The following is a 21,696-nucleotide window of genomic DNA, read 5'->3' on the forward strand; positions in this document are numbered from 1 at the left end:
GCAGAAGCTTTGCAGGCCCCTTGGCCATGGCCAGCTCAAGGCCCAGAGGACGGGCCTGCCTCTGGTGTTCACCTGCGGTGAAGGCCTGCCTCCACATTAGGACTGGGGAAACAGGACCGGCTGTCAGACGTGGACCGGGCGGCGTCAGGCTCTCTGTGCCCTGATCGCGGAGGCCTGAGGACCTTCAGACACCAGTGATGCTAGCTTGTTTGCTCTCGTGCTGATTCCCCCTCGCCCACCTTGACCCACCTGGTTCTACTGCCTGCCTCCGGCACCACAAGGTCCCTCCTGTCCCTGTTCCCATCCTCTCTGACTCGCCAAGTCCCACTTTCCCCAAAGGCCACCTTCCCAACATCACAAAGTCCCCCACAGACCCCACTGTGAACAAGACCGAGCATTCAGTTCGTGCGGCAGATGTTTGTTGAGCAGCTGCTACATTCTGGGCACTGCCCCAAGGGCTAGGGGTACCACAGCGGAGGACTTAGACAGGTCCCTTAGGCCGTGAGATGCAGGAGAAAGAGGAGAAATCAGAGTGGGAGGTAGACAGTGATGGTGCCATGTGCTGGTTTTCACGTCTGTGATCGCGCTGATAGGCGTCCCCTCAAGGGGGCCCGATGCTTCTCCCCTTGACTATGGACTGGACTTGGCGACTTTCCTACTGAATGGAATGTGGCAGAAGGGACGGTGGGCGACGTCCGAGGTTAGGGTTAGAGAGGGGAGCGTCCGTCTGGCACTGTCTCTGGCCATCTGCTCCGGGACAGGCCAGCCGACCAGCATGCTGGGAGGAGAGTGGGCAGTCCTGGGAGAGGCCAGCGTGCAGCGTGACCCACGCCAGGAGCCTCCTGCCCATGGCCAGCCCCGACTTGGAGTCTCCACAGGCCCTCCGGCCCCCGCCGAGCGCTCACATGACCACGGTCCTCGTTAACTTGCTGGTGGTCATGTCACAGGAGACCTTGAGCCTGAACTACCCTGTCCAGCTGCTCGAGAATTCCTGACCACAGACACTGTGACGAACAATGAATGTCTATTGTAGTTTCAGATGCCAAGTTTTAGGATAATTCGTTATGCAGCAACAGATGACTAGTCAATAGCGGTTGTTTTTCTAGGTTCCTCCTCGCCTAAAAGATGTCTGAGGAGACATCTGAATGAAAAGAGAATGAGACCAGGCAGCTGTCTGAGGAACGTGTTCCTGGGATGGGAACGGCAAGTGCAAAGGTTCTGGGGTGGAAATGCGGCAGCGGGAGGGGGGGCACCAGTCGGGGGGGAAGCCAGAGAGGTGGTCGGCCAGATCCTGGGGGACACCGGTCGGGGGGAAGCCAGAGAGGTGGTCGGCCAGATCCTGGGGGACACCGGTCGGGGGCAAGCCAGAGAGGTGGTCGGCCAGATCCTGGGGGACACCGGTCGGGGGGAAGCCAGAGAGGTGGTCGGCCAGATCCTGGGGGACCGAGTAGGCCATGAGGAAGCCTTCAGCCTGACTTTAAGTGAGCTGAGACGCCATTGGAGAGATTAGATCAGGAGAGTAACACAATTCAGTTTTTTTTTTTTTTTAAGATGTTATTTGACAGACAGATCACAAGCAGGCAGAGAGGCAGGCGGGGTGGGGGAAGCAGGCTCCCCGCGGAGCAGAGAGCCCGATGCGGGGCTCGATCCCAGGACCCTGGGATCATGACCTGAGCCGAAGGCAGAGGCTTTAACCCACGGAGCCCCCCAGGTGCCCCTCAGCTTGTTTTTTAGAAAGGATCCCTTGGCTGCTGTGTGGAGAACTAGCGACCAGCCAGTACCTTACGGGATCACCTATGGGCCGGTGACAGCCACCAGGTGACAGACATGGAACGAGGAGGCAGATGGGCCACGAGGTTCTTGTCCTTGACGGTGCTGCTGACTGAGAATGGAAAGGGGCAGGTCCATAGGTCCTCTGAAGTAAGAATCAAGACTTTAATATTTTTATAAAGTTTCCACTAAGCACTGCTAGAGAGTCTCCAAATTTTGATAGGCTATTTTTATTTTCATTCAGTTAGACATGTTTTTCCATTCTCATTTCCCTTGCAATTTCTTCTTTGATTTACTGTGTATGTGGGAGCCTGTTATTTCATTTTCAAATATTTGGACATTTTCCTGGTAGCGATTTTTGCTGTAATTTCAGCGCGGCCAGAGCACACACACTGCGACTTGTCTTCTGGTCCATAATATGGTTTTTCCTGGTGACTGTCCTATACAGACTAGTGGGAACTGTGTGCCCTCGATTGTTTTCTGTGTGGGGCGAGTGTTCTAATAAACGTAAAAGTGGTTCACTGGGGTTCTGATTAGGTCTCCCGGGTCACTCAGACCAGTGAGCCTTCTCACAAACTTGCTGGCCTCATGTGGGTTTTCTCTCGGGAGGCGTCCATTCAGGCCTGTTGCCCATCTGAACTGGGTTAATTTTCTTCTTAGTACTGAGCTGTAGGAGCTCTTCACACATTCTGGATAAGTCTTGTATTAGATACATGTTTTGCAAGTATTTTCTCCAAGCCTCTTGTGTTTTCATTTCTTAGCATCATCTCCAAAGTGCAGGAGTTTTAAACATTTTGGTAAAGGGGCACCTGGTGGCTCAGTGGGTTAAGCGTCTGCCTTTGGCTCAGGTCATGGTCTCAGGCTCCTGGGATCGAGCCCCGTGTCAGGCTCTCTGCTTGGTGGGGAGCCTGCTCCCCCACCCCCTCTCTGCCTACTTGTGGTCTCTAACAAATAAATAAAATCTTTTTTAAAATTTTGTATGTGACTACAAAGGACCCAAAACAAACTTGGAAACGAATGTTGTTAGAATCCTCACCCTAGTGGATTTCAAAACTTAGTGAAGCTGTGTGGTGAGGACACTGTGGTCTGGGCATGAACACACAGATCAGTGCTCCAGAATCGAGGTTCTAGAAATAACCTTTTCACTCAGGCCTGTTGATTTCCTCCCTGCCTGCCTCCCTTCCTTCCTGTCTCTCCTTTCTTTCTTTCTAATATGTATTTATTTGAGAGAGAGAGAGTGAGAGAGTGGGGGGCAAGGAGGACAGAGGGAGGGTCTCCAGCAGACTCCTGCTGCGTGCGGGGCTCCACCTCAGGACCTGAGATCAGACCCAAGCTGAAACCAAGAGCCAGACTCAACCGACTGAGCCCCCCTAGGTGGCCCAGGCCACCTGATGTTTTAAAGGCAGACAGGCGGGATGCCTGGGTGGCTCAGTGGGTTAAGCCTCTGCCTTCAGCTCAGGTCATGATCTCAGGGTCCTGGGATGGAGTCCCACGTCGGGCTCTCTGCTCGGCGGGGAGCCTGCTTCCTCCTCTCTCTCTGCCTGCCTCTCTGCCTCCTTGTGATTTTTGTCTGTCAAATAAATAAATAAATCTTTAAAAAAAAAAAAAGGCAGACAGGCAATTCAACGGCAAAATAGCTTTTTTTTTTTTTTAAAGATTTTTATTTATTTATTTGACAGAGATCACAAGCAGGCAGAGAGAGGAGGAAGCAGGCAGGGAGCCCAATTCAGGACTCAATCCCAGGACCCTGGGATCATAACCTGAGCCAAAGGCAGAGGCTTAACCCACTGAGCTACCCAGGCGCCCACAAAGTAGCTTTTTGTTTCAACAAATAGCGCTGGGCCTGTTGGATATTCACGTTCAGACAGATAAATTCAGACTTTGTCTCATACTACACCAAAGAAATTGAACTCAAAATGTGTCCTAGACCTAAATGTAAGAGCTAAGCCCTTTGATAATTAGACTTCATCAGAGCTTTTTTAAAAGAGCTTATTTATCTATTTAAGAGACAGCGTGCATGAGCAAGGGGAGGGGCAGAGGGAGAGGGACAAGCAGACTCCCTGCTGAGAAGGGCACCCAGCATGGACACGGGGCTCAGTTCCAGGATCCTGGGATCATGACCGGAGCTGAAGGCAGATGCTTAATGGACTGAGCACGCCACGTACGCCCGGACTTCATCAAAACTTTTTTTAAAATTGTGGTTTGATTGTGCTTTAAAAAAAAAAAAAAAAAGATTTTATTTGAGAGATCACAAGCAGGCAGAGAGGCAGGCAGAAGGTGGGGGGAAGCAGGCTCCCTGCTGAGCAGAGAGTCCGATGTGGGGCTCGATCCCAGGACCCTGAGATCACAACCTGAGCCGAAGGCAGCGGCTTAACCCACTGAACCACCCAGGCGCCCCTCAAATGCTTTTTCTGCATCTATTGAGATGACAGGGTCGTTTTTGTACCTAATTTTACTAATATAGTATATAACATTAACTTTTGGATGTTAAACCAACCTTACATTCCTGGGATAAATCCTACTTGGTCACAACATACAATCCTTTTTATATGTTGCTGAATTGTTTGCTAATGTTTTGTAAAGAATTTTTGAATTATATTATAGACATCAGTTTGTAGCTTCTTGTGATATCTTTGTCTCGTTTTGGTATCAGGTTAATGCTGGCCTCATAGAATGAACTGGGGAGTGTTTCCTCATTTACTGTTTTCTGAAAAAGTGTGAAGTCGGGTTAATTGTTCTTTAAATTTTTGGTATAATTCACCAGTAAAAGGCTAGACTTTCTGGGTGGGGGGATGGAGAACAGAGGAAGGTTTTCAAGTCACTATTCCAATTTCCTTACAGACATACTCATATTTTCTGTTTCTTCTTGCATCAGAGAGGAGTTTTGGAAATTTGTATCTTTTTAAGAATGTGTCCATTTCAGAGGCGCCTGGGTGGCTCAGTTGGTTAAGCATCTGCCTTCCACTCTGGTCATGATCCCAGAGTCCTGGAATCGAGCCCCACATCAGGCTCCTTGCTTGGCGAGAAGCCTGGTTCTCCTTCTCCTACTCCCCCTGCTTGTGTGCTCTCTCTTGCTGTGTGTCAAATAAATAATTTCTTTTTAAAAAGATTTTGCTTTTGGCTTCGACGTACAGCCTGTTGGGCCAGCAGCAGCAGCACCCCTGGGGAGATGTAGGAAGGTCAGAACCCCAGAGTCAGAGTCTGCATTCTACGAAGATCTGCAGGTGTCTCCCAGCACACAAGGGTCCCCTAAACACAGGCATGGGGCTCTTGGTTTGCTTTTCTGGTATCTTTCCGCCACCCCGTTTTGTTTTTTGCTCCATATTCCGGCAGATTTCCACTACTTTGTCCTTCCAGATTACTTACTCAGGTTTTGTCAGCAACAATGTTTCTCACTTCCAGGAGCCTTTCTTGTTGATTTTCTCCTACAGTAATCTGTTCTCTAGTGGATGGGACACCTCCTTGAATCTCTCCCGGCATTTGACCCCACTGACCCTGGCTTCTGACCCTGGGGTCCTGCTCTCGTTGCTGACCCGGGTCTCTCTCTTCCAGCCGCTGCTCGCCTCCACTAGAGTCGGCCTCGGTTGACCCCTCCTGGGTCGGAAGGAGTGGGCTAGGCTTTCCCAGGCGCTGCTGGGAGCCTGTCTGCTGTTGAGGAGAGACTGTCGGGCAGGCTGTAGGACCTCTGGGGCAGTAGGGGGCAGCTGCCTGAGGCTGCCCAGTCCCGAAAGGATAGGGTGAAGGGGTGTGATGCACATGGAGCTGAGCAGTCAAGAAGGACTTGCCGCCCAGCTGCGGGAAGTGTGGCCAGCCCACTGCGCCCTCCCCATCCTATCCAGTGCTGAAGCCCAACAGCTTTCCCGTGTGCAAACTCCACACAGAGAACCCCTGCTGGGAGGGGTCTGGGAATGTGGGCCATCAGATGGGGCCTGGGGTCTGGGTTGGGCCCACCCCGGTGGCACTGAGCACCCCTGTGCTGGCGGGCAGTGGAGCTGACAGCCCCCAGCAGGAGGCATCTGCGCAACCGTCAAGGCTTTGCATGGGGACAGATCAACGGGATGGCTGGTGCTGAGCACACTCACGTCTGACAGGAAGATAAGGAGCACCCGGGACCGGGAGCAGCCACTGACTGCCAGGCGGGGCCTCCGGTCACTTACACAGACCGTCTCTTCCTCTGCAGGGCTGCTGGAGAGAGCCCAAGCCTGAGGACTCAGGACAGCCAGACCTCAAGGACCGTTAGCTGCAGCCATGGTCAGAAGCCTGGGTGGGAAGCCAGCGGCCCCACACTTAGGATGCAGATGCCCCAGAAGCTGGACACCCGGACTCGTCTAACCCTTCTGAGCCTGCGGACTCGGCCCCATCCGCCCCTCCTCTCCTGAGGGAGACGGTGGAGACGTCTGGCCTCCTCCCCTGAGATCATAACTCAGAAACCTTTTCCCCTCTTCCCTGTGAGGTCCTTGCTGGGTGGAGTCCAGCGGAAGCCAGCTGGTCTGGTCTGCACCCGACTAAGGAGCCCTAAGATCCTGCCAGCAATGGGAGGGGAGCTGGGGTCAGGATGTGGGAGCAGGTGCCCGGGGTGTCCGACAAGGGACGCAGGATCACCAGAGAGGCAGGATTCTGCCCTTGGGAGCTTCCTCCTGAGATGCTGGATTCGAACCTTCACAGGGACCCTCAGGACTAGGCTGGGACTCGCCAGGAGACGTGAAATGGAGAAGCCACTACTGTCACAGCAGAACAAAGACAGGACAGGAAACACAGGGGGGGAGCTGGCACGCGGGACGGATGGGGGGGCCTTCAGAGACCCAGACGTGAACCCTAGACGCGAGGGCCACCAGCTCTGGCAGGGTCCCCATGACCAGCTGACTGGCTATATAGAGTTTGGGGTCCTAGGGGGTGAGTCACACAGACCAGAACTACGGAAGGCCGCCATGCCAGCGGCTGCGGGCTGGTGTCCCGGAGAAACATCACCAGAGCCTGCACAGAGACACCAGTGAGAGTAACCCCAGGCAGAGAAGAATATGGCTCTGCAGAACTCAGGACAGGAATGGTCAGGAAACTTCTAAATTCTGAGAACTGGAAGGATGAAAGGTACCAAGCTAAAACCGTGGGCAGGAAGGAAGAAACGCGACTGAAGACCCCAACTAGGAGCTTGGACTCTCACCCCATCCCCTTCGGGATGCTGCCTCCACAGGTCCCACAGTCAGACAAGGACATGGGAAGAGCTGCCTCTCCCCCAGCAGACAGGCCTGGGCCAGGGGGAGGGGCCAGGCACCAAAAACCACCCCTGCCCCAGGTGCAGAGGGAAGGGGAGTCACCCCGCCCGCTCCCCACATGGTCCCTGGCCAGCATGACCTCCAGACTCCAGCTAGGTCCTGCCTGCCAGGTGCTGGGACAGGTCTGGACAGGGATCCTGCCCTTGGGCTGTACCCTGGGAACCCAGGCCTCCAGGACAGGCCCAGGCTAGGGAAGGGGGACCTCACACTTTAAAAGGACTGTCACTGTGATAACCAACATGGTGACAATGACTTTCTATCGGGTCACACCACTGCAGTGGTACTAGCCTGGGTGCAACTCCACTGGGATTTCCAGTCTCGCTCAGCCTGGATGAGGAAGAGGCCAGGGGCCTACACCTTGACACACCGGACTGCGAACCCCAGAGAGAGAAGACACAGGAGATTCCACCAGAGTGGCGACTCTCCCAGTGTCCCTGCGGCCAAGGAGCTGCCCCCTCCCTCCTCCTCTAGCAGCTGAACCGTGTCAGGGCCCAGCCCCCACCTTCCACCAGCCCCAACCCACACACAGCCGGCACATCTGAAGCTGGTTCCTCTCAGCTTCCCTTGGACGCCTCGGCTCCCCGGCCACGTGGACGGTGGGTTCGGGCTGCTGAATTTTACGGGCTTCCCCCACGACCCAGTGGGCCCAACGCCTGCGGCCTCACGAGGCGGTTCTTCAAGCTGAGGTATAACCGGCCAGGGAGCTCCGTCCCCCGGCCAGCTGGCCAGTAGCTTGCAACAACCTGGGTGCTCAGGCTCCTCCGGGTTCCCGGCAGGAGGCACAGCCTCCGCTTCTGTGCCCGCGGCCCCGCACCGCACCCCAGCACCCTGACGGAGGCCGGGGCAAACCCACAGGCCCTGGCCCTGAGCGCCTGCCTGGCCTTGCTGCTCCGGGACCCGGGTCCGCTTTCCTTCTCCAGAGAGCAACACAGGGGCCACACGCTCCCCACTGAGGTGGAGGGCAGCATGCACTGCAGCCGGCCCCAGCCCTTGGTGCGCTCCGCCCGCCCCCGCCAGGGCAGCCCACACCCCTGCCCAAGCTGTGCTTTCCCCAGGGGGAGGACGTTCTCCGGCCGGAGGGGTTCAGATGCAGCAGACTCCTCCAGCGGCTTGCCGGCTGGTAGACCTGTCCAGGCACCCCACCTGGGCACGAGGGCAGGGCCACGCCCAAAGCCCAGAGAAGGACTTTGCTTCCCCCCAGGCTCTGCCGGTCCTCCGCAAACCTCAGAATTGAAGCGTGTGCCTCAGGAGCCTTCTCTCAGCTGCTCCACGGGCAAGCAAGGGGCCCGGACAGAGGAAGGCCCGCCAGGTCAGGGGTCCTGCCCACAGCTGCAGCTCCTCCCCCCCGCAGCTGAACGGCCCTGCCGCCTCTTTCCTACACCAGCTGGAAACACTACTGCGGAACAGCTCGCTTTGAAGGGCGCGGTGTATTTTAAATTCCTTACACCTTCACATCCCGTTTCAAACGCCGCACGGAGGTGGGCGGGGCCGGGGCAGCCGCCCTGGCGCAGCGGGACTCGCAGCTCACAGGCTCGGGGGCGCCACCGGACCAGGAACGCGGGGAGGGCCGCGTCCCCGTGCCCACTGCGCACCCAGGAGGCAGGACGGGCCCTCCCCACCATGCTGTCCCTCAGGCTACCTTTAGAGCCTCGAATCCCAGACCACCCGTCACGCCGCTGACTTCTCCACAGACTGCCGGACTCCCGGGTGTCCCCCGGGTGGGGGCGGGGAGGAGGGCGCCTTTCCAATAAAGTCGGGACGCGCTGAAGCGTCCCCGGCCCGGCGAGTGCGGTTTCTGAGCAGCGCGTGTCCGAACGGCAACCCGCGGGCCGCGGCTCGGTCCGTGCCGGGAGCGAGAGCCCACACGCCGATCTGCGGCTGCACCTGCTCGGGGCTGCCCAGGGGTCCCCTCGTGCCCCCGCCCAGCTCTTCCCCACGGTCTCCGGGCCGCCCGAGACAAGCCCGCGGGCCCGCCACCTGGGGGTGGGCCCACAACCCGCCCCGTCCCTCGGCCCAGCGCTCCGGGCCAGGGCTCCCGCCGACCGCACGTGCAGGGAGGGATGCGCTCGGGCACCGCCGGCCCCCGAGCTGGGTGCGGGGACAGACCCGCGGCGGCGGCCTCTAGGAGGCAGGGGGACCGGACGGCACGAGCGCCGCCCTGGGGCAGGCTCAGCCACGGTGCCGCGCGGGAGGCCCACGCGGAAGGGCCGCAGCCGGACCGCGGGGCCGGGAGCCCCGCAGACCCTCCTCGGCGCCGCGAGCCCGCTCCGCCCTTCCGCGCGTCCGCGGAGCGGGGCCGCGCGCACAGCGGGCTGCGGGGGTGGCCAGCGTGGCCAGCTCGCCCCGGGGACGGCCCCGGAGAGCCGCCGCCCCGCCGGCCCCGACTCCGCCGCGGCTCCCCTAGCTCTGGGCCGGGCCGTCCGGCCGCGACCGGGAGTCGAGCCCCGCAGCAGGGGGCGCCGGGCGGCGAGCTGGGCGCAGGCGCGCGCCGGCTAACGTGGAGGGCGTGAGGTCACGGCGCACGGGAGGTCGTGCGCCGGCGCAGTGGGACGTAAACAGAGGCGCGCGCCGGGGACGCGAGGGCGGTCGCAGGCGCAGTGGGGCGAGGAGGGCGCGGCGCAGGCGCATTGGCCGCGCTCGCGATGGGCGGGGTGTTGACGGCGCCGCGATGGCTGCCCGCGGGTGTGCGACCCGCGAAGTCCCGGGCCCCTGTCAGAGCCCGGCCTCCTGACGCCGCCAGTGGGCGGGGCCGCCCGGGCCGCCTCCGCCGCTGTCATGTACCCGCCGCCGCCGCCGCCGGCGGCGCCGCCTCGGGATTTTGTCTCGGTGACGCTGAGCGCCGACCGGACTTACGACGGCAGCAAAAGCTGGCGGCGGCGCTCGTGCTGGAGGGTGAGGCGCCGGGGCGCGGGGCCGCCGGGGAGCCGGGCCGGGGCGCGCTGGGCCGGCCTGCCGCCGCCTCTCCGGGGCCGCGGGCTCTGCGGCGTGGGGGCGGCGCGCGGTGCCCCGCGCCGAGAGCCGTCGGTCGGGGCGGCGAGGCGGGAGCCCCGCCGGCGGCCGGAGTCGGAGCCGGCGCGCGCCCGCTGCGGGCGTCTGTGCTCTCCCCGCGCGGCGGCTGGTCCGGCCCGGCCGAGGGCCCCTCCCGGGGGGCAGACCCCGGGCCTGGGGAGCGCCTGGCCGCGCGGGGCTGGCGGCGGGTGGGGAGGTCCGCGGTCGGGTCGCTCTCAGTGAGGAGCCTCCCTGCTTTCCGCCCCTCAGAAGTGGAAGCAGCTGTCGAGGTTGCAGCGGAACGTGATCCTCTTCCTGCTCACGTGCCTGATGCTCTGCGGGCTCCTGTCCTACGCCAGCGTGGCTGACCAGTGGCGAGGTATGGGCTCCACCAGCGCCTCGCGCGGGTCTGCGTGTGTCCCCGAGGGCCGGCGGGGCAGAAGCGGGAGGTGGAGGGGCAGAGCGCTGGCGGCTGTAGGGCTGGCAGGTGGCTGTGCGTTTCCCGCGGTGCGACGGCTTGCTCGGTGCCTGGCGGAGTCCCGGCACCTCCAGGCCCTGGGCGGCGCAGAGAGATGGAGGTCGGGAGGTCACAGGCCCGGTCCGGACGCGTCCCCGGAACTTGCGCACACGTCTTACCCAGGGTCTGGAGGGCCCCCCGCCACCCCCGGGCGGAGTGCTGGGGAGCGTGTGGGGAATCCTGGGGAATGTCTCTGTGGGGGCCCTGGCCTGCAGCAGGGAGGCTGAGGAGCGGCTGCGGGGGGCTCAAGCCCGCGGGCTGCTCCCTACCCTTTGTGGTCCCCGGAAGGGAAGAGCTGAAGGCCCACGTATGTGTGGGCGTGGCCTGGGCGAAGGACCGGAGCTGCCAAGGACTTTCAGAAAGGCTGGATTTCCTCTGGCGTCGTGGGATTCGTTTCCGGGGCTTTCCCCGGGGCTCACGCTGTCCCTCGTGAGGAGTCTCGCCTGTCTCGACGGGCTGCGCCACACGCTCGGAGGCCGCTGCGGGCCGTGTGGGCCGCTGGGGATAAGACCGCCTCTCTCGATTAGCGGGGAACGGCCGGTCCGCGGAGGAGCGGAAGAGGAGACCAGCGGACCCGCCCGTCTTGCCAGCTCCTCGGAAAGCAGAGGACCTCCCGGGCCTCTTACCGCAGGTACGTCGGGTGACCTCCACGTGGGGTCGTCCCCGGGCTCCGTCCCACAAGCGTCTGGGAACAGCGTGAGGCGTTTCGGGTAGACGGGGGAGAGTTCTCTCTGTCCCCGCCTGTGTGACGTCTGAGCGTCACGCTCCTGGTGCTGGGCCCGTAGGATGACCCTTGGGGCGGGAAAGAGGAATGCTCTCTGCTTCGCTCTTCTGGAACGCCTGCTGGCGCGCCAGGTCCTGGGTCTGCCGGCGAGCAGAATGGACCCGTCCCTTGCCTGGAGGAGCTGCGGGCTGGCGGGGGCAGGCAGGCGAACCTCCTGCGAGGGGAGAGCAGTCGCCGCCGGGAGGGATAAGGCTGGCGCCGGTCCCGGGGTCGGGGAAGCCGCTGTGAGACTCTGCTGGTTCTGGGCGGGGTCCGGAGAGCAGCGCTTGAGTTGGATGAAAGTGCCCAAGGCCCGGGGAGCTGGGCTTGCTCAGGGACTTGAAGCTTCAGCAGGTCTGGACCCGGCAGGGGGCCGGGATCTGCCCAGGCCAGGCCCTACGGGGCTGCCCTGGGGAGCCGCAGGAGGCCACGCTCCAAACTGTCTCATTCGGGAGCTGTGTGTGAAAAAGCGGGTGTTCTCCCTCGTAGGGAGGGCAGGCGGGCGTTCCTTCTACTCTTTCTGGTCCCTCCCTCGCACACGGTCTCTGCCCTAACGGTTGGGAAGGCAGAGCCAGCCTGGCGTGTTTCCCCACGGAGAGACACATTTCCAGAGGTGTGTGGGTGGGGGGGGGTCTGTGATCCAGTCTCTGGTGTCCAGCAGGGGCCTGGACGGTAAGGGGTTAATATGCACACCTTCCCTGGTCCAGGCCTGGGGACTGGGAGCCCCTCGTGGAGGCCACTTGGACTTTGTCTCTTGCTCGGACTCCAGCACTGGTCCCCCAGACCTGGGTCGGCCTCGGTGCTCTGTTTCGGCCAGACCCCCTTCTCCCGGGCACATCAGTCGTGAACGTCGTCACAGATCCCGTGGACGCTGAGAAGCAGAGGTTTTTCCCGATTCCCAAGGGGCCTTCCTCCCGACCTCGGGGGAGGCGCCTCGTCCCGCCCTCTGTCGAGCACTGGCTGCTCCCGGGCCCCGGTGCTCCGTCCCTGGACCCGGCGCCCTGCCCTCGCCACAGCATCCCGAGGGTGAAGCGCAGGAGTCCCCGGGCACGGGCCCGCGGCCGTATTCTCTCTGCGGCTCCATGCACGGGGCTGTGGTCCTGACCCTCTCTTGCTACCTTTAGGGTCTGTGACAGCCTGGGAGCATCCCGGGCCAGGAGTTCAACCCGCCATCCAGGGCTGCGCCGGCCCATTGGCACACCTCCATCCCTGTCGGCCAGGGCCGGGATCTCCCGGCCAAATCTGCGTGTCGGGATGAGACACGAAAGGGATTTCCTCTGGGGCCGTGTGCTGCCAGCCGGTTCACACACTCCTCGGGGTTGGGCCTGATCGGGGAGCGTGCCGGGGGCGGGGGGCGAAGGAAGGGCAGCCCACAGGCAGTTGAGCTGTTTTCACGGGTGATTCTTGTTTTTATCTAGAAGCCTCAAAGGCATCTCCGACGGGGACCTCCCAACCTGCAGATTCGAGCCCCCGGTGAAGGCTCCGAGGACAGGAGGCAGGACGACACCAAGTGGAGGGACGAGGCAGTGGGTGGCGCGCGTCGGGAAGGAAGCACACGGAGAACGGTGGTCAGGTACGAGGAGCGTCCGAGGCGGGGCTGGACGTGCAGAGACGCTGAAGCCCGCGTGTCTGGCGTTTTCTGAAAACCAAAGAGGAGGAGGGTGAGCGCGACGTCTGGGGCACAGGTGGTTCTCAGAGCAGGCAGGGTCCGGGGCGGGGCGGGGTGGGGCGGGCAGAACCAGCCTTCTGCTCGTCCTGCCCAGCCCAGCGTGGCAGGCAGCAGGGAGCCCCGCCGGGCGACCGGGACCTGGGGGCGATTCCGTCTCCGCCCTCAGGCTGGCTGACTGCTCTTCCTTCTCTGCCTGAAGCTGGAGGGGAGCGGTGATTGAGCCGCAGCCGGGCACCCAACTTCCTTCGAGGGAGGCGGAGGCGCCCCCCAGACCTTCCTCCCAGGCCCCCAGGATTCAGAACCAGGCAGGTAAGACCCCACGGGCACCCTTTTGGGCCTCACCTGGACATTCTGACGAGGAGGGCGCGTGGACGCCCAGCGGGGGAGCACCTGCCGTCCCTCCGAGTGCTGGTCCCCCGTGACACCCGGGCGGGCCGCAGATCTCTTGAGAGCCTGGAGAGGACACGGGGCTCCTTGGCGGCCCATCGCTGCAGCCCCCGGTCGCCCATGTGGGCGAGAGACTCGTTTCCCAGCCTGCGTCTGTGCCACGGGGGGGGGCTGGGGGGTGGTGCCTGGGGAACGTGGGGACGCAGCCGCCCCTCTGCGTCTCGGGTCCCAGCAGGTCTGTGTGGTCCGCCGCGGTGGCACCGGGGTGGAGGGCCTTCTGGGCGCAGGCGTGTCGGGAGTCCCGTGCAGAGCTGAGGCGGGGCCGGTCACGGCCAGGGCCATGGGCTGGGCTGGTGGAGCGGGAGCTCGTTCCAGGTCAGCGAGTCTGGGGCCCAGGCTGTGACCCTCCGGTCCCGATGGCTGCTGCCTCTGAAGGAAGGGGGACGTGTGGGGGACGCCGAGCGATCGTGTGGCTTAGAGGACAGACGGCAGCGCCGCGGGTGTCCACACGGACGGCCTCAGACCGCCCCGAGCGCCCACCTGCGGGGCCGCCATCGACACGCACGGTTGTGTCCCCGTGGTGGCTCCGTCACTCGTGCCCCGTCCTCCCCGGTGTGGGGGCAGAAACCTCGTCCCCCACACGAGTCGCGAGGGCACCCCGGAAAGGCTCCAGGGCGGCCGTGGGTGCGCCTGCTGCGCGTTAGGTCGTCCTCGAAAACGCCCGGGGACGATGAGGTGCGACGGGGCACCCGGGAGACGAGGCGCTCCGGTCCAGGTCGGCAGCCGCCAGCACGCCCGACGCTCCCGAGGCCGAAGGGCACGGCGCAGCCGTCGGGGGCTCAGCGTGTGGCCCCCGGGCCCCCGGCGGAGGCACACGGGAGACCACGCTGTCCCGTGCTGGCCCCAGAGGCCTCGCCGCCCTGGCAGCTGCGTCCAGCCGTGAGGGCCCGTCCTTGGGCGGCGTCCCCTGCTGCTCCCCCACCCCGTTCCGTGTGGGGCTGCCGAGGGGCCCTGTCTGAACCCTGACCGGCACCGGTCCTGGCGACCTGCTGTCTTCCCTCCAGCCTCCCCGAACGAGCGCCAGAGGGCCGTGATCGACGCCTTCCGCCACGCGTGGGCCGGGTACCGCAAGTTTGCCTGGGGCCACGACGAGCTGAAACCTGTGTCCAGGTCCTTCAGCGAGTGGTTTGGCCTGGGCCTGACGCTGATTGACGCCCTGGACACCATGTGGATCTTGGGCCTGAAAAAAGGTATCCGCTCCTTCCCTGGCTCGCGGCCAAGGTCTCCTGGGGTGACTCTCGGGTGCGCGAGCTGTGGGCGGGGGCGGGGGCGGGGGCGGGGGATGAAACGCTGCTGTTCCCATCTGGCGCGCGCTCCCTTCTCGTGGGAGCGGGATCGGACGCGCTGGGCATGGGTGGTGGCTTTCCCGCCTGACGACCGGCGTCCAGGGCCGGTTCCAGCCGGTTCCCCTGTCGCAGCCGGAAGGGGCCCTGTGGCGGGAGGCGGCACGTGATGCCACTGGCGGTCCGCGCCCCGCGTCTCTCCCTCACGTCCCCCTTACGCCACGCTGATCGGGTGGCCCGGGGATCCCGCGTCGTTGGTTATTTCTGAGCTGGGACTTCGGAGGCGTGTTTTAAGTTGTCTGAGGAGGCCCGAGACTCCCGCCGAATCACTCAACGTGGCCCTTTGTGCCGGGATCGTCCACAGCCGACGGCCCGTCTTTGCGCGCGCCCGGGCTCCCTTTCTCTGCGCCTGACGTCGCGGGGGCTCCTCCCCTCGCCCAGGGACCGGATGTGGCAAGCCTGCAGGGGGCGGGGGGCAGGGGAGGGGGGAGAGAGACACGGGAATGCACGGGGCCCCCGAGTGAGAGGTCACGGGGGCACGCTAGGCCCCCCGATGCGCTCCCCTCCCCACACCGTTTGGTGTCACAGAGTTCGAAGAGGCCAGGAAGTGGGTGTCTAAGAAGCTGCGGTTCCAGAAGGACGTGGACGTCAACCTGTTTGAGAGCACGATCCGCATCCTGGGCGGGCTTCTGAGCGCCTACCACCTGTCCGGGGACGACCTCTTCCTGAAGAAGGCCGTGAGTGTCCCGGCGCCCGCAGGGGGACGGGCCCGAGCGAGCGTGGGCGTGCGAGCGGCTGTCCCTCGGCTCCCGGGATCTGGGGAGGGGTTCGGGGGCGCGGGCCGGGTGGGGGGTCTGTCCCTAGCGCTCCCGCTCCCCTGCCGGAGCCTTGGTGGCGCACACGCGCGTTAGGTCGTCGCCCTGCCTGTCGTCCCCACGGCTCGCGGGGACGTTCTCTCGGAGCTCCCCAGGGCCAGCTTGGTTTGGTGGCCACGGAACGTGGAGGCCGCGCGGGGCCGGTAAAGTCCCGTGTCCGTCCGCGTGACTGGACGGGAACGGGGGATGGGTTGGCACCGGGGGACGGAGGCGCGTCCGCCGTGCGGCAGGGAAGCTTGATTGCCCGCTGTGCTGCGCATCAGGAGGATTTTGGGAATCGGCTCATGCCTGCGTTCCAGACGCCCTCCAAGATCCCGTACTCCGACGTGAACATCGGCACCGGGGCCGCCCACCCGCCCCGCTGGACCTCGGACAGCACGGTGGCCGAGGTCACGAGCATTCAGCTGGAGTTCCGGGAGCTCTCGCGCCTCACGGGCAATAAGAAGTTTCAGGTACGGAGGGGCCGGGCCGCCCCGGGACGCCCCCTCTCGTGTCCTCTCCCCTTCCCCACGGTTCGTTGGCAGATCCCACTTTGCCGGGGACAACAGAGGCTGGGGTGTCGAGTCGGCACCTGGGGGCCGAGTCCTCGCCCCGGCCCTGCCCTTCACTGCCCTGCAGCAGGTCCGTGTCCTCGGGGTCCCAGCCGCCCGCCTCCCACGTGCCGTGGGGTCGGGGGCAGCGGAGCCCGCAGGGAGGGGCGTCCAGCCAGGTCGGCAGGAGGCAGGAGGAAGGGAGCTGCGCTGCGGCTTTCCTGACCCGCACGCCCGTCCTGGGCCCTTGTTGGCAGCGAGTCCCCGGCCCCGCCTGGCGGAGCCGCTCTCCTCGCCGTGGGGGAGGGGGGCTTCGGGACTCGGCACAGCGTGCCGGCGGTTCGCGATGGAGTGAAGTGGCGACTCTCCACGTGTCCGTGGCACTGCGTTTCCCCTCCCCCACCGCGCAGCCGTGGGCGAGCTCTGACGCCCGCACGACATCCTCCCCGTGGAAGTGGGCCGCGGCCGCGAGCCCTGTGTCCCGTGCGTGTGTGGCAGTGGGGGCTCTCGGTTCTGATCGTCCTGCGCGGTGAGGTTCTGCGGCCCGGGCCGCCCGTGTCGGGCTTGGTCGCCACGGGGGACGATCGCGTCCGCGGGGAAGGCGCCCACGGGTTACGTCTGTGTCGTGGCGCGCGTCCCACCTGTCCCTTCCCGCCCCTAGCGGTAGCCCGCCGTGTGGACGGGGCCCGAGCCGTCTAGGTCCTGGCCGGCCCCGCCCGTCGGGTTGAGTCCCACGTGGGTGTCGCGAGAGGCCGGCCCCCAGGAGCAGGTTCCCGCCACGCTCGGGCCCGGCTCTTGCATGGCCGCTGGCGCGTTGTCGGTGGGCCTGCCTCGGGTGGCCGCGGATCTGCTTTCTGGGTGCGGCGTTCTCCGGACGCTCGCTGGCCCCGTGTGTGTCCTGGGGAGACAGGGGCGCGCGGGGCCCTCCCTGCCTGTCCACAGCGTGGCGGCCGTCCCGTCGGCGGTGCCTAGTCCAGTGGCTCCGCACGTGTCCTGCTCCTGGGGCGTTAGCCGAGTGCGTGCCCGTTGCCGGGTCTCCGTGGTTGCCGGGTCTCCGTGGTGGCCGGCGACCCGAGAGGACTCTGTGGGTAGGCGTGGGCGCGTGCGTCTGGCGGAGCCCAGAAAACGGCTCCCCGCGTGGGCTCCTGGGCGCGGTGACCGGATGCACGCGAAGCCCGGGCGCGGAGGTGCCGCGGGGGCCCGGCAGGGAGCTGGGAGCAGCCCAGGCGGGCGGGCTCTTGAAGGGTGTGCTGGAGCTCCCCGGGGGCGGTGAGCCGCGTGCCCTGGCGCGGAAGCCGACGTGCCTGCCTTCCCTCCAGCCGGCGGGAGCAGCCGGCCGTGCCTGGGCAAGGGGTCATGGGGCCCAGGCCTTCGGTCATTGGACACGGCCCCCACCCCCCACCCCCCCCGCCCCTGACGTCTGCAAGATGAGTGGGGCCCTCGGGGCGGCCACACGTGCGGGCACGGACTGGGTTCCCACGGGGCCTGGGTCCCTCTCAGAAGCCGCTGTGGGCAGCAGCTGGGCGAGGGGCGCCGTGGGCTGGGACGGCGGCCTGCTCCCTCCTCGGCGGGGAGCGGGTCCGTCCCGTGGGGGCGGATGCAGCCCCTCTGTGCAGCCCGCCCGCCCCCTCGCTCACGCCCGCTCTCCCGTGTCTGCCGCAGGAGGCCGCGGAGGAGGTGACGCGGCGTGTGCACTCGCTGCCGGGGAAGAAGGACGGGCTGGTGCCCATGTTCATCGACACGCACAGCGGCCGCTTCACCCACCCGGGCGTGTTCACCTTGGGCGCCCGGGCCGACAGCTACTACGAGTACCTGCTCAAGCAGTGGGTCCAGGGCGGAAAGCAGGAGCCCCAGTGAGGCCGGGTTCTGCCGCGCGGCGGGGGCGGGCTCCCCGCGGCACCCCGCAGCTCCCCCACGGCTCCCCTCGTCCCGGGGTCCCGGTCGGGCAGCCGCCGTGCCGGCCCGCACTCGGCCAACCTGCGAGGGGCGTGTTTTCTCCAGGCACAGCCTTCGTGTCCAGGAGGAGGGGACCTGGCTGGTCGCTGAGGCCCAGGCTCCCCAGTGCCGGTCGGGGCCTGTCCAAGGGGCCCCTAGCTCACCGGCTGCGCGGTCGCGGAGGCCACCGTGCACACGCCCCCCCAGAAGAGGGCGGCCGTGGCCGCCTGGGCTCCACCGTGTGGTGTGGAAACCCCCGACGATGGAGCCTGGGGCTGACGCCACCCAGAACCCCCTGGGGCTGACGCCACCCAGAACCCCCGGGGCTGTGGGCAGAGACTGGGGTGTCACACCGGGATCCGGTGGGGACGTCGGGGTCCGGGGGCTGTGCGGAGGCCGGTCTCGGGCCGTCCGACGGGGCGCTTGAGAGGAACGCCCCCAGCCCCGGGCCAGCCTGGCGCCGCCTCAGACAGGGCCGGGCCTCTGAGCCACTAGGGTGTGCTGGGTGGTTCACGGCCACGGGGCCGCTCCTGGGTGCCGGGGCGAGGGGGCCTTCGCCCGGCTGGCCCTGAGCTGACGGGGCCTGCCGCCCTGCCCAGGTTACTGGAAGACTACCTGGAAGCCATCGAGGGGATCCGAAGGCACCTGCTGCGCAGGTCTGAGCCCGGAAAGCTCGCCTTCGTGGGGGAGCTCGCCCACGGCCGGTTCAGCGCCAAGATGGTGAGCGTGCGCTCGAGCCAGCCCGGGCGGGTGGGGCTTCAGCCATCCCCCCCCACCCCCGACCCCCGACCCCCGGGCAGCGTCCCGTGCTGGGACCGATTTGTGAGCCAGGACGTTGCAGAGAGCCCCGAAGTTCTGGCTGTGGGCATGCGCCTGGGTCGCGTGGCCTGGGCTGGGGTGGGGGCGGCAGGAGGAGCTGAGGGGGACCCGAGGTCTGCGCTGGGTCCCTGGCTGCGCCCCCTGGGTCCCGGGCACCGCTCCCCCGACCCCCACCGCTTCCCAGGGACCCTCACTGTCCCCTGGGCCCTGGGCCCGGCTCCTGGTCGCCTGCCACCAGCACTGCGGCAGCCCGTCGGTGTCGGTGGGGGAGGGGGGAGACCCGGGTCAGCGTCTGCTCCCCGGGAGGCGGTGTCTTTCCCCCGCCTCTGCCCTGCTCGCGTGCAGCGTCGCGTGCTGGGCCTGTACTTGAGCCGCTTGCCCGAGTGGACCCTGAGACGTCCCCGCTCGGGCTCGTTGACTCCTGGGGACTCGGGAGGCACCATCCCCGGTGTCACCGCCACCCCCGCCCCCACGCGGCCACAGACTCCGCCGTGGTGAGGACCCGCTCTGATTTCAGGACCACCTGGTGTGCTTCCTGCCAGGGACGCTGGCTCTGGGCGCCCACCACGGCCTGCCCGCTGACCACATGGCGCTGGCCCGGGCGCTCATGGACACCTGCTACCAGATGAACCGCCAGATGGAGACCGGGCTGAGCCCCGAAATCGTGCACTTTAACCTGTACCCCCAGAACGACCGCAAGGACGTGCAGGTCAAGGTGAGCCGGGGCCGGCCTCTGGGTGTGGGGGCGCCGTCGGGCCGTGTCTGAGCTCAGCCCGTGTCCCGCCCCGCCTGCCCCCAGCCGGCCGACAGGCACAACCTGCTGCGGCCCGAGACGGTGGAGAGTCTGTTCTACCTGCACCGCCTCACGGGGGACCCCAAGTACCAGGACTGGGGCTGGGAGATCCTGCAGAGCTTCAACGCGTACACACGGGTGAGCTGCCTGCCCGCCGCCCCGCCGGCCCCTTCGCCCCGGGCCGCGGGCATGGGGGAGGGGCAGGCTCGCCGTGGCCTCCGGAGTCGGGGGCGCCTGGGGCTCCGGGGCTGGGGTGTCCCTTGGTCCCGTCGCAAGGACCGAGCCCGTGTGGGGAGCCGGCTGTGGCCGCAGCCCGGACGCCGCCGTCTCGGCCCTGTGCAGGTCCCCTCGGGCGGCTACTCCTCCATCAGCAACGTCCAGGATCCCCTCAACCCCCAGCCCAGGGACAAGATGGAGAGCTTCTTTCTGGGGGAGACGCTTAAGTACCTGTATCTGCTCTTCTCGGACGACCCGAGCCTGCTCAGCTTGGACGCCTACGTGTTCAACACCGAGGCCCACCCCTTGCCCATCTGGGCCCCGCCGGACGGGGCGTGACTGCCCCGTGGGCCAGTGTCTCAGACGTGGCCCCTCCTTGCTGTGATTCAGGCTGTTCTGTCCCTGGAGGAGCCTCGTTCCTTCTTCCTGTGAATTGGAATCATGTTTACATTCCGGACACCCAGTCGTCTTCCTGTCAGCCCGTGCGCGGGCTTCACGGTCCCAGGTGACTGGTCCTCTCCCCGCGGTGCGCTGGGTCCCCCGACATCGTGGCAGTGACCAGAGCTGAAGGGACAGCCCAACATGTGACTCAGCCAGTGGTCTCAGAGCTTGCGACCTGCCCGGACCCAAGGGTCTGAGGGCGTCTGTTACCTCCTCCGAGTCCGGGCACCTGGCGGGCTGTGGCGTTTACACGTTGGACTCAGGGATCCTCCCCCGGCCCTGAAGGGGCGGGAGGGGCGGGTGGGCGAGCGCGTCCTGCTCCCGGACCACCTGCTAGAGCGGACTTTCCGGGCAGCATAAAAGTGTTTTGTTTCCCACGTTGGTCAGTGGATCTCTTTCGCGGGTCGTGTTCGTGTAGAAATGCTGTTGTGTCCTCGGGACGCCTCGGGCCTCCTGCCAGGGCAGTGATGGTCTCCGTCCCCGGGCGTCCTGCCGTCTTCCGAACACACGTGACCTGCTGCGCGGCCGACCTGTCGTCGCACGAGCTGCCGTCGTAGAGCCGGGGCCGACGGCTTTCGTCACCTGCTGCGGAAAGACACAGCAAGCGGTGGGCGACGAGGCTACCCAGGTTCGTATTTCCTGAACCTTTGCTGCACTTTGTTAACTACAAAGGTTCGTGGAACAGAACGTGGATATAGGGGGACGGTCGGTCTAGTCAGAGAAGAAGGGGGGTGGGTGTCCGTGGCCCACAGCAGCCATGGAAGTTCCGGTTCTTCCTGGAAACATAAAGAAGCAGGTGGAACCATCAGCAGCAGTTTCCAGCGACAGCGACACCAACATCACAAGGAGAAAACAGTGTGGGTCGTTGAACAGCACAATTAGGTGCTAGAAACTGTCGCTAAAGAAGTCTTGTTTTGAGAATTATTAGAAAAAGACTAAGAACATTCTGAAATGTACTGCATGAAGTCAGAACATGCATGTGGACGTAAAAGAAACCAGAAATGTGTGCGAAGCCTGAGCATGTGTGTAAGAAGTTACGTAAAGGAGTCGAGTCTCAGACTGAGGCGTGCAGGCGCGAGAGTCCTGAGTGCAGGTCCGGGCCGACGGGACCGTGCAAAGGCCCAGGTGTAGGAGTAGAGCCGCGCAATGGGAGGGTGGGAAGAAAAGCACAACAAGCAGTGGACAGAGCCCGGTGACCTCCAGGGTCCCATCCAAGTGGGTGCACACGTGCACCAGTGCAGGTCGCAGCAGAGAGAAAGGGGCATGAGAATATTTGAGAAATTGCGGAAAGTTTCCTGAATTTGATGTCAGAAGATGCAGATGTACAAACGCAAGAGCCTAGTGACTTCCTTGTCGAATCCGTTCAGAGACGTGCAG

The 21,696-nt window shown here is 64.5% G+C and overlaps 1 protein-coding gene across 2 annotated transcripts; it reads left to right on the forward strand.

The window, feature by feature from the left end:
• Nucleotides 1-9,721: 9,721 nt before the first annotated feature.
• LOC122917070 (endoplasmic reticulum mannosyl-oligosaccharide 1,2-alpha-mannosidase-like) lies at nucleotides 9,722-20,335 on the forward strand. 2 transcript variants are annotated; one of them, XM_044264453.1, is made up of 13 exons: nucleotides 9,722-9,935; nucleotides 10,302-10,410; nucleotides 11,076-11,179; nucleotides 12,730-12,884; nucleotides 13,180-13,289; nucleotides 14,432-14,617; nucleotides 15,299-15,447; nucleotides 15,849-16,037; nucleotides 17,778-17,968; nucleotides 18,650-18,770; nucleotides 19,387-19,584; nucleotides 19,669-19,800; nucleotides 20,005-20,335. In XM_044264453.1, exons 1-13 carry the CDS (start codon nucleotides 9,819-9,821, stop codon nucleotides 20,215-20,217), a joined length of 1,974 nt encoding a protein of 657 aa, XP_044120388.1. In that variant the 5' UTR covers nucleotides 9,722-9,818; the 3' UTR covers nucleotides 20,218-20,335. The 2 variants fall into 2 exon arrangements, with proteins under 2 accessions (XP_044120388.1, XP_044120387.1); XM_044264452.1 differs by having other exon boundaries at nucleotides 9,804-9,935; nucleotides 15,885-16,037.
• The last annotated feature ends 1,361 nt before the right edge of the window (nucleotides 20,336-21,696 follow it).

The sequence above is a fragment of the Neovison vison genome, chromosome 9, assembly GCF_020171115.1.
Source record: "Neovison vison isolate M4711 chromosome 9, ASM_NN_V1, whole genome shotgun sequence".
NCBI lineage: Eukaryota > Metazoa > Chordata > Mammalia > Carnivora > Mustelidae > Neogale > Neogale vison.

Coding starts and splice junctions, on each gene's coding strand:
- LOC122917070 (XM_044264453.1), top strand. CDS start 9,819: ATGTACCCGCCGCCGCCGCCGCCGGCGGCGCCGCCTCGGGATTTTGTC. Junction 17,969..18,649: donor GGCGGAAAGCAGGAGCCCCA/GTGAGGCCGGGT, acceptor CGCCCTGCCCAG/GTTACTGGAAGACTACCTGG. Junction 19,585..19,668: donor GCAAGGACGTGCAGGTCAAG/GTGAGCCGGGGC, acceptor GCCTGCCCCCAG/CCGGCCGACAGGCACAACCT.